This window comes from Pseudorca crassidens, chromosome 5, assembly GCF_039906515.1.
Source record: "Pseudorca crassidens isolate mPseCra1 chromosome 5, mPseCra1.hap1, whole genome shotgun sequence".
Classification (NCBI taxonomy): Eukaryota; Metazoa; Chordata; class Mammalia; order Artiodactyla; family Delphinidae; genus Pseudorca; species Pseudorca crassidens.
The window spans coordinates 135,783,583-135,795,644 of record NC_090300.1 but is presented as its reverse complement, the minus strand read 5'-3'; the positions used below and the strand labels follow the sequence as shown (position 1 = coordinate 135,795,644).

The 12,062-nt window shown below is 42.1% G+C and overlaps 1 protein-coding gene across 8 annotated transcripts in view; it reads left to right on the top strand.

Moving 5' to 3' along the window:
* Positions 1 to 12,062, top strand: part of TIAM1 (TIAM Rac1 associated GEF 1) — a 398,067-nt gene that overhangs the window by 375,265 nt on the left and 10,740 nt on the right. For all 8 annotated transcript variants that reach the window (XM_067739312.1, XM_067739315.1, XM_067739313.1 and 5 more), the window contains 3 exons: positions 6,657 to 6,765; positions 10,749 to 10,807; positions 11,724 to 11,826. In XM_067739312.1, the coding sequence (XP_067595413.1) occupies positions 6,657 to 6,765; positions 10,749 to 10,807; positions 11,724 to 11,826 (271 nt within the window). The remainder of the gene's footprint in view (positions 1 to 6,656; positions 6,766 to 10,748; positions 10,808 to 11,723; positions 11,827 to 12,062) is intronic.

The following is a 12,062-nucleotide window of genomic DNA, read 5'->3' as shown; positions in this document are numbered from 1 at the left end:
GGACCCCCACTTCTTCCCAGCACACCTATCCATAGAGCTGGGCTGGTTTGTTTCTTTTTAAGGTGCTATTTGTAAGTAAAAGAGTTACAAGGATAGTGTTTTTGTGGGTGAAACCTTTTTTTAAGTTAAAGTATAATTAATTGACAGTGTTGTGTTAGTTTCTGGTGTACAACAAAGTAATTCAGCTTCTTTTTGAGATTCTTTTCCATTGTAGTTAATTACAGGACATTGGATATAGTTCCCTGTGCTATACAGTAAGACCTTGTCATTTATCTATTTTAAATATTAGTAGTTTGTATCTGCTAATCCCAAACTCCTAATTTTCCCATCTCTCTCCCCCCTACTTTCCCTCTGGTAATCATAAGTTTGTTTTATATGTCTCTGAGTCTGTTTCTGTTCTGTAAATCAGTTCATTTGTATCATTTTTTAGATTCCATATGTAAGTGATGCCATACGATATTTGTCTTTCTCTGTCAGACTTACTTCACTTAGTGTGATAAGCTCTAGGTCCGTCCATGTTGCTGCAAATAGCATTATTTCATTCTTTTTTTATGGCTAAGTAATATTCCATTGTGTATATATACCACATCTTCTTTATCCATTCATCTGTCAATGGATATTTAGGTTAATTCCATGCCTTGGCTATTGTAAATAGTGCTGCAGTGAACATTGGGGTGCATGTATCTTTTTGACTTAGAATTTTCTCCAGACATATGCCCAGGAGTGGGACTGCTGGATCATATGGTAGTTCTATTTTTAGTTTTTTAAGAAACCTCCATACTGTTTTCCATAGTGGCTGCACCAGTTTACATTCCCATGTTGGTGGAACTTTTATCCTTTACGCAAGGCTACACTGTGAATTTTCTTTCTCAACTGAATTATTTCTTAATATAGGAAACATGTCCTGATTCCACCCCTTCACCCTCGAGACCTCTGGTTTTGTTTTGTGTTAAATGTGAGAGTGAATTTCCATGACCGTAACTTGGGCTGTTTCTCTAAACACCAATGAAGGCGGAGGCTATATCCCCAGAGATTAGAATAATAACCGGCATGTAGTATGTACTCAATAAATACTTGTTGAGTGAATGAAAGTTTCAAATGACTATGAATCTTTTTTTTTTAAGTCTGCCTGAAAATCTACTTAGAAGAATTAGTCACAGGAACAGATATACTTGAGAAAAACGTAGCATGAACTCTAAGTTGTGCCTGAGTTATTGAGAAGAGCTTATGTGAATAAAAATACTGATAATATTAAAATGAATCAGTATATCATTACAGATATGATATGTAATGATATTCATCCGTGCCTCTGTACCTCACGATTTGATTGGAATATTGTCCTCGTTTTGCTTTCTGCCTCAAAAAAGGAGACAAGCTGGTAGGGAACTATGAAGAAAAACTCTCTTGCTGTGATTGGAAAGAGGGGGAAAGGCAGTGGGGCGGTGGGGGAGAGAATGGGTGTAAGGCTTGGTTGTTTAGTCTAGACGTGAAAACAGCCTTATCTTCAGAGGTATAAAGGGTTATTATCTAGGTTCACGTTTATGTCCTCAGTGAAACAAAACAAGGTTTCGGACTATTAAAAGATTTTTCAGAAAAAGGTAAATTCATGATATCTCATAGAGATGTACAAGTGAACACATATGAAGGAATTTATTTTACTCAGATGATGTGAGGGAACCAGACAGTCAAAATAGCACAGGTATATGTATGAAGTGAAGAAATGTCAAGATGATTTGTGAATGGAGACAAATTGGTTTCTCTACAGCACGAGGAAGTCGCTACCAGACTAGAGAGAATTTATACATTTATCTGTTACCTACGCCTTACAAAGAGTGGCAAAGGAGTTTAAAGGCTCATAGATACAGGGCTGGACTCTGATAGCCCAGGAGGGTGTGCATAGTTTTCCACTGAAATACAATTTATTTTTTCAACATGGATATTTCAGGCAGAGCATGAGAATGTTCTCAGTCTACCAGGCAGATAATTTAATCTGTCAGAGTGTAGAAAGGATGGACACTGCTACTCTTGATTTAGTTCCCATTTTCTTGTAAAACTATTATAGTAAGAAAAACATACTATGTTTATTAAAGAAAAGGGCAAACCTCAGAGAAAGGCAAGGAGAAAAATTATCTATGATCTCAAAACGTAAAACCTCTTGATCTTTCGGTGTTTATTTTAATTTTTACAAAAGTATGTATATTATATACTTGAATATTAAATATAGTTCTTTATATATTCTTGAATATTTTGGAAGTTATTTTGTACCTTGAATTTTTTTATAGTGAACAAAGAATTATTTAATTTTCATGTTATTTTAAATGATTCAAAAGAATCCTTGAAATTATTGTAGAATATTTTATTGTGTGGTTGAACAATGATTTACTTAATTCCTATTGTCAGGCAGTTCGCTTGGCTTCATTTATTGATGACTATGAATAATACTGCAGACGTTTTAGATCATAAGGCTTCTTCCATCCTGTATTTTAGTTTATTTCATTTTGACAGGAGTGAATTTTATTGGGTCATGGAAATGAATAATTTCAGTGTATTTCATTATATTTTTCATTATATTCTGAATTGATTTCTGAATTTTAATGAGAGCAAAGCACCATTATGCTAAAGACTAGAAGGTGATATGGATAGCAGATTGCAAAGACTTTAGAAAAAAAGATGAATACGATTCAAAAGTCAGAGACTATAAAAGGGGATATGGCTTTGATGAGACTGCCTGTCCTCTAAAATAAAATTCTGTCAACCAAGTAAGAAATCTTTCCAACGAGGAACAAAGAGATACAGTGCTATACACAGCAGTCTCTTGTGAGCAGAGATTTTGTTAGAAAAAAAAAAAATGTGCAAAAGATGGAAGGAGGGACATTTGATCATATACCAGTATTACAGGGTAGGAAAGTCCTATATCAGTATTAGGATGTCTGAAGACCGGAAAAATGAAGGCTTGGAGAAGATACCAGAGAGAGCGCTGAAAGATTATGTCTTAGCACTATAGGAAGAATAAGAAAGAAATAGGCCCCTAAAAGGGGCCATAGGTATTGTAGCCAAATACAAATTGATTACTCAAAGAAAATGACTCAGATCTACTTGACCTCTTTTTTTCTCCATAGAAGAGAATGGTCTTCTAACTGGAAAGGATAGAGTGGTCTTGATTCCACAAAAATAAAACCACAGGGAGAACGGTCCTGGGGAAATAGGATGCTCTGTGCCAACATCAGTTATAATTCTGCAACAGTACTTACAGCAAGCAGTATATTGGAACAGCCATGGAAACAGCCTATAGAGGCAGACATTTACAAGTTATGGCCTGATTTTCACAAAGGTGATTCCTGATCCTTGAGTAACCTTTTAATGGCAATATCCAGGAAAAAACCTAGACTGGTACTGTGAACAGTTGGTAAACAGGAATGGGAATATTTATCAGTATCTACTGGGAATGGTAGGTCTATACTGAAATGGTAACATTCCAGGGACACAGAGTACCTGATGCTATCACCAACCAACTGTCCCCAGGAGGTCCCTGAAGACAGATATCCACAGAGGACAAAGAAACATTTTATGATGAAGCTGGACCTTCAGTCCCTACCCCGTGTTAAACTCTAGGGAGTTGGGCTGGACCACACAGAGCAAGCATCCCTCTTGCCTAGGTCAGATGAAGAAAAGGCCAAGGAGGGCATTTCCCCTTAAAAGAAGGGCTCGGAAAACCTGACTCAGCAAGGCATCCCAGTCCTTGTTGGGGTAGAGGCCTTTTAGCGGAACTCAGTCTCAGAGTTGTTTTTTTGTTTTGTTTTTTTTTTGCGGTACGCGGGCCTCTCACTGTCGTGGCCTCTCCCGTTGCGGAGCACAGGCTCCAGACGCGCAGGCTCATTGGCCACGGCTCACAGGCCCAGCTGCTCCGCGGCACGTGGGATCTTCCCGGACCGGGGCACGAACCCGCGTCCCCTGCATCGGCAGGCGGACTCTCAACCACTGTGCCACCAGGGAAGCCCAGTCTCAGAGTTTTGATAGGATGTTGGGAAGGGGACCAGTGGAAGGCCAGGGGAGAGGCTGTTGGCCAGAGGGAGCAGCCCTGACCCCCTTAATACATTTACAGTGTGGAAACTTGTCAAGAGAGAGGAACCATGTGCACTGGGACTGTATCAGCCTGTTTTTACCAGGTAACAAAGAACTAAAAATCTTAGTGTTCACTACAGCAAATACTTGTATTTCACTCACAGGGTGTGGGTCAGGTGGGCTTTGGCTCGTCTTGGTGAGCTTCAGAGCTTAGGTCTCAGCATGTTCCATGTCTCTTCATTCTGGGATCCAGGCTGAAGCAGCAGTGATTGTCTTGAGCATGTCCTTTCCATGGCTGGAAGGCAGAAGCTTATGAGGGCTGGTAGAAACTTCTGATACCAAGTCCACGGCCCAACTCATATGGCCAAGCCCAGAGACTTTGGGACTTAGCGTAGTCTAGTGGGAAGTACTAGAAAATCACATGGTGGAAGGTGGAGATACATAGAGGGAGGAAGTAGAGTTTGGGCAATGATCTACCCCAGTGATCTTTAATCACTTTTTAAAAATGGAAGTATAGTCGATTTACAATTTTGTGTTAATTTCTGCTATACAGCAAAGGAAATCAGTTATATATGTACACTCTTTTTTAATATTCTTTTCCATATGGTTTATCACAAGGTATTGGATATAGTTCCCTGTGCTATACAGTAGGACCTTGCTGTTTATCCATCCTATATATCCTAGTTTGCATCTGCTAACCCCAAACTCCCACTCCATTTCCCCACTCCCCTTGGCAACTACAAGTCTGTTCTCTATGTCTGTGAGTCTGTTTCTGTTTCATAGATAAGTTAATTTGTGTCATAGTTTAGATTCCACATATAGGTGGTATCATATGGTATTTGTCTTTCTCTTTCTGACTTATTTTAGTTAGTATGATAATCTCTAGTTCCATCCATGCTACTGCAAATGACATTGTTTTGTTCTTTTTTATGGCTGAGTAGTAGTCCATCGTATATATGTACCACATCTTCTTTATCCATCCATCTGTTGATGGACACTTAGGTTGTTCCTATGTCCTGGCTATTGTATCAATAAATAGCACTGCAATGAACATAGGGTTGCATGTATCTTTTTGAATTATAGTTTTGTCTGGATATATGCCCAGGAGTGGGATTGTTGGATCATATGGCATTTAATCACTTTTAAAAACATTCCCTCTAAGGCTGTGGACCAGAATGGTTCCAAGGAATTTGACTTATGTATATACCACTCCGCTGTGGTGTGTGGGGCGTGGATAGTGGAGACTATATAGTTCCCTTAGTGGATACTCACCTGGGTGTTTGGTTGACTAGTTACTTAATATGTACAAAGTAATACAGTTGCTTAATGTTTTTAACCACTGACGGTACTACTAATAATATTGCTCAATAATAATTAGAGTAATTATTAATTATTATAATGATCCAACCATTATAGTGGCAGCAATACCACTGTATTCTGTACTGCTGGAGCCCCATCTGCAGCACTGTAGCCTGACCTGGTGGCTTGAGAAGGGCAGTGTCAAATGGCACCGTGCCCCGTGGAGGGCTGCGCGGCAGCTGTTGTATCTAGAAACCCAGTCAGATCAAAAGCGGCAAAAAAAAAAAAAACCCAGAGCCATTTGTCCTTGAAGCTCAACATCAAGTTTTCAAATATTCAAATTGCTGCTTTGAGGAAGAAGGACTCGGGCTTGGTATCTGTGGACACAGAGCAGAAGTGAGAGGCTGGTGGGCGGGTGCTTCAGGGAGGCGTGCTAGAGGGAGACCCTCCTAACAATTTATGGTGTTTCCCAGTGGGATGGACCGTGGACTCTGATTTCTGCAAAGCCTCGTGCTCTGACATGTTTGCACAGGGAGCACATTGAGAGACCAGATGATCCTTTCGCCTGTGATTAGGATGCTGAGTGGGTGGGAGGATGGGATTCTGATAGACTTGGAAGTGGGCCAAGGACTCCAGTTAAAAAGGCACACATGACTCTTGTGAGGTGTAGACACCAGTGGAATCTCAGGATCATCATGTCTCTACAAGGAGAAGAGGAACTTGTCCATCTGAGATGGTTTAGATTTGACCTTCGGGGACACAACACTAGACCTCATGGTTTCCAGAGCTGCACAAGCTTAAAGAACAATCTCCCAACTCCTCAGCTGGCTTCTTTTCCCTCTTCTAAAGTGAAATGAAATCTTCCTTAAAATGAGTCGGAAGAAGAAGAAATAATTGATTCCACTGCTTCCCAGAAGACCCTGGCTCCAAAGGGAGTTAAACTCACAGGTGGCAATGTCTGCAGTTTCCTGGGCTGGATCTTTGTTGTCGACAGCCATTTGTGCTCCTTAGCTAACTCTCCATTTGAACACAAACCCGCTCCAATTTTGTTCATCAATTTCGACAGGTTTACTGCGTGTGAATTTCAGAGGCCCGATTTGTACCTTTTGGCCACCTTATTCTTGAAATTCTGATAGACAAACAGGATAAGGGAAAAAAAGTTGACCAAATGAGAGACATTATTTGGAGACATTATTTTCTTGAAGTTGAATTGACACCAGCCTGTTGAATTTTAAAATGTCATGGATATCTGAGTGTTTTTAACATCGCCCAGTAATTTTTGCCCTGGATTTCAGGTTGCAGATCTGAGCATGGGAGACCTGCTTTTGCACACCACTGTGATCTGGCCAAACCCGCCGGCCTCGCTGGGAAAGTGGAAAAAGGAGCCCGAACTGGCAGCTTTTGGTATGTGTCACGAGAAGGTTTGGAGGGGAAGAGGGAGGCTGGCTTCTTTTTCGCAGTTAAGTTAACCTTTCTTTTCCAAGACACAATTTATTAAAATATAGTTAATTACAGTTTTCTGCATTGCCTTCCTGCTGTGGCCACCAACATGTCACAGATACTAAATTAAACCTTCCAGCTAAGTATGACGAATGTGGCCACCCAGCTACCAAGAGGGAGGGAATGGCTGTTCAGGTCTCCCCCAGGTATAGACCTATGGGCAGGAAAAGAGTTTTTTTAAGCTGCTGCTCTGAATATCTTTTCAAAATAATGAGTTAATAATAAACCAAGGAAAAATCAAGTGAAAAATCAAGACAAAACTCTCTCTGTTTCTGAGCTCCCCAGTCCTTTTATTCTCTTCCCAACTCTGTATTGCTCTGTGTGATGCCAGGATTCAGGGCATGATTCTCACCTCACATGTTGTGGCATCACTGGGTGCCTTGATCCGTTACGAGGTGCTTCTCAATCGCATTGTGGCTAACAGCAGCGAAAGTAGTGACGTTTGCGAATGATTAATCTTCCAATAAGCCAGTTCAGATGGATACAGTTGCTGCAATTAGAAATCTCATGTGGTTATGTTGTAAAATGCTTTTTGAGTGAGAAAAGCTATGGGTTAGTCCACTGGGCACTGTACATATTCAGGAAACATGGCTCACTGCTGTGTGTAAATGCTTGTACAGCATGCAGTGTTATTCCTGGGTATAAAATGGTCAGTCATGATCAGTGATCAGTGTTCATGCTTTTGTTTTAGGTTGTGTCTTTTCCTAGCCTCCCACTAGAAGATTCATGGGCAGGAACATAGTATAAAGGAAGTCTAGTATTTCCATTCTCCTTCCTTACCTTATCTTTCTGGGGGCAGAAAGATAAGGTTTCTGCTTCCTGCTTCTTTAACTGAACTCTTTTTTTTTTCTTTTACGATGTGAACAGTGCATTCCCAAATGGAACATCCTAGTGATATTAAAATCAGAGTATTTAATACAAAGATTTATTGGACTTCCTAAGTAGATGACTCAGCTTTCATTGAAAACCTTAGTGATATTCCTAAAGATTCCAAAGAGCCACTGTAGCTGTGGATGCCATTTCATTAAAAATAATAAAGGAGCCTATAAATGTGAAGGAAAAACATGTGACTAAATATGATATACAGAGGAGTAGTGGGGTATTTTGACATGCTGGTGGGTTTTGATAGTAGTGGGTATTTTGGGCAGGGGGAGGGATACTGTTTGTTTTGCTTTGTTTTGTTTTTCCATCATTAACAGTTGCATTTCTTATGTGGCAATTTCTTCTTGGAGAGGTCTGGGAGCTTTCTGATGCTTCTGAGGAGGTCACTTATGGGGTGTAGGATTCTGAAGGAAATGATCCAAACCGTCTCTCTCCCTCTTTCTGATGCTGGGCTATTGGTGAACCATTCCAGAGTTCAGCACTGGGATTTTTCATGCCTGTCTCCTGAATTTTACGTATTTCCTATAGTTAGAAATAAACAGATTTAGAAAAAGAAAATCCTTTGACTGGGACAAAGTAGGAGGTTGGCAGACTTATTCTGTAAAAGGCCACATAGTAAATATTTTAGGCTTCACAGAACAAGAGGCCATAAGTAGCCAGACGCAGCTGTAGACAGTATGCAAACAAAGGGGCACTAGTATTGACGGGTTGTGCGGAAACAGGCAGGCCCTAGTTTGCCAGCCTGTGATAGAAAGGGTTCAGGAGAATGCCAGTCTTGAGGTTTGAGGGGCAATGTATGTGTTTGGCTCAAGGCAGGCTGTCGTCATCGTAATGAGCTTATTTACGGATTCCCAGTCCTTAAAAGGTGACATGTTTGGCAGTTTTGGTGTGATTTTTAACTAGCAAGCAGAACTAACAGAGCCTTAGAAATGTGTTTTTTTGGTTTTGTTTTGTGTTGTTTGCGGTACGCGGGCCTCTCCCTGTTGTGGCCTCTCCCGTTGCGGGGCACAGGCTCCGGACGCGCAGGCTCAGCGGCCATGGCTCACGGGCCCAGCCGCTCCGCGGCACGTGGGATCCTCCCGGACCGGGGCACGAACCTGCGTCCCCTGCATCGGCAGGCGGACTCTGAACCACTGCGCCACCAGGGAAGCCCTAGAAATGTGTTTTGAAACAAGGAAGAGTTGCTGTGAGGGAAGTAACTTAATTACCACTGAACAGGCAGCTTTGGGGTTAAAATGTGGTTGTCTTGTTTCCGTGGCTCTGATCTCAGGACATAGTGCTGCTTTCTTCCGAAAACAAAGTTGACCGGCTGCCCACCCAGCACCTTGATGTTTTACTCCCAGGACGACTAGTTTGTACTCAGGGCTGACCATCACCACCTTTAAAAGAAGGAAAGAAATAGTTTGTTTAGGTTTCGGCCTTAAAGGGTGTTAGATGTTCACCTTTGGGGATATCGAGAGAGGGATTTAGGCTGGTCAGGGCAGCCAGGCGTTTTGGACATCAAGGCCATGTCTGAAGGGATGGGCAGCACTTGGAGTCAACTGAGTGACAGTCGGCTGCGGATCAGGGAGGGATCAAGGCGGAAATGCTCATAGCCCAGACTGAGGTCCACTCTGGCCCTACCGCTGTGATCCTAGATGGTCCAGGTAAACCGAGGCAGACCAGTAGCCTTCTTAGAGTCACAGCAACAACCTCGTTGAGCTCTGGTCCCAGTGAGATGGTGGGTCTTCTGAGACTAAGTTCACTGGCAACCTCACCCTCTCCTGCAGTGGAGCTCCCTCCGTTTTAAAGGGACCTGCTGTCCTGAGCACTGATTTCTGAAGGCTTCATGGTAAGGACAGAGGGCCACCTCGGGTGCTACTGTGCAGCCTCCATGCAGAGCTGGTGTGGCCTCCTGGGGTCAGTGGGAACCTCGCAGTCTGTCCTCTGGGATTTTTACGAAGTCAGGTGCTGTGACAGCTCAGACCCAGTGCCTGGGGTCCGCTTCTTTGTACCCGAAAGCTTTTTTTCCTGCAGTCTTACACAAAGGGAGCCTGATGGGTCAGTAGGATAAAAAATGATAAAACATATACCAGACACATTGGGTTAGTCTGCAGAGAGCCTGGGAGCCTGGGGAGCCTGTCCCTGAGAATTCCCTGTAATTGTGTGTCTGGTACACCAGGTGTGCCCCCTGCAGCTGCCATGTGACTAACGTGGTCCCTGCTATGCCTTGGGGTCAGAGTGTGAAGGGAGATGGAGACCCTGATACAGGGAGCCAAGGATGGGTTGGGGTCACCCTTCCTTGTCATTCTGGACACCAATTCTTCTTTCCTCTCCAGGGGGAGTCAGAATCACTGAGTGCTGAACGTTCTTGGCATTGTTTAAGGAATTCTGTGGAAGATTATGCATAACTCCATTGTATCTTCCCCCACCCCCAAAGAATATAAGAATAAAACTACAGACTCCCTGCTTCTAAATAGTTTATTGCGATTCATCCTGTTTGGAAAAAGTAAAATTGCATTCTACTTCATAAACTAATTTTTATTTATTGAGGTCAAAAAAGATGAATTACATTTCCTGAATTAGGAGCACTCTGCGTGTGTGTAATATTAGCTTAATTTGCATAAATATAAGTTACCGTAAGCATTATTATTATTGATGTTCGTATTGTTCCTTCAGCTGCTGAACTAGTACATTTTTGTTAAATGTGTATAAGCTGAAGTTTTAAGCCTGAATTGATACCACAGTGAAAATATATTTTACCCAAAAGTTTCCAGTGGGGCAGGAGGGTTTATTTCCATCTCTTCAGGCTTTTTCTGTTTATCTGGGACCTGGAAAATTTTGTCTTAACAGGTTTTTGCATCTCTCAGATGTGCTGAGTGAGTGGAGGGTGGAATGGGAGCCGATTCATGGGGACTGTCTGTCCTCTTCATAACGGTAGTGTTTGTTACCACAAGTTATTGAAAGTGAAGGGGAAAACCCAACCCCTTATGTGCCATAACTGCCTTCATTTTATGTTTTTCCAGTCTTCAAAACTGCTGTGGTCCTTGTGTACAAAGATGGTTCCAAACAGAAGAGGAAACTTGTAAGACTTCTTATTTCACCCCATAGTTTCAAAGTATCTCCCTTGCTATCTGTTCCTCAGCTGTATCTGCGTACTTGTAATTCTGCACCTTTGTCAGGCGTGAGTGTTTTATGATTGTTTTTGAGTGTTTTATGATTTTTTTTAAGTGTTGCTGAGGACTTAAGGAAATTGCCCATCCTGCCTTCCTGCAGGCAGACTCACGTTTAGAGCATGAAAGTAAACAGCTATTGGGCCTACCATGGCCAGAACCTACCTTCCTAATACTATTTTTATCCACTGCCTGTTCTTCCTGCCCCTCTGTGCTTGTTTGGGATCCTTTTCTCTTTCTTCCTTTGTCTCTCTCTGGCCTGACTTTGGTTAGCAAGCTTATTTGCGCACCCTCAGCAGATTGGTCCCATGGCCTCTGGCTTGCTGCTGGGTGAACAAAAGTGCACACGGGGGAGTGACCCGGGGTTCCAGCATCACTGCTTTGTTGTTGTTCTTGTTGGGTTTTCTTTTGAAAATTAAAACAATTTATTTATTTGTTTTAATGACATATTTTAAAAATTGTATTATTTTATTGAAGTATAGCTGATTTATAGTGTTGTGCCAGTCTCTGCTGTACAGCAAAGTGACTCAGTTACACACATGTAGACATTCCTTTTGTTATATTCTATTCCATTATGGTGTATCACAGGATATTGAATAGAGTTCCCTGTGCTCTGCAGTAGGACCTTGTTGTTTCTCCATTCTCTATGTAATAGTTTACATCTGCTCACCCCAAGTTCGCAGTCCTTCCCTCCCCCATACCCCTCCCCCTTGGCAACCACAAGTCTGTTCTCTATGTCTGCAACATCACTGGTTTAGAAAGTGTGTGCGGGTCTGGTCCGGGCTGAGCACAGACTTCTCATGCACCTAGTTCCTTCTCTTCCTGCAGGTAGGATCTCACAGGCTTTCAATTTACGAGGACTGGGACCCCTTCCGATTTCGACACATGATTCCTACCGAAGCTTTGCAGGTTCGAGCTTTGGCAAGTGCAGGTAAACTCTGAAACAGGTTGGGTACCTATTTCTGTGTATGTATGAATTGTTTTTCTGAATCCACACTCTTGGTTCTAACCACCCTACCATCTTTTTCCTTCTATGCTTAAGTCTCCTTTCCCTCAGTCTCTCCATTGCCTCTTATTTACCCAGCTGTTTATTAAACGAATGAACTAAGTGAATGGAGGTAGTGCCTTTAATATTGTTCCAAGGAATTCTATTCATTCTGTTATATA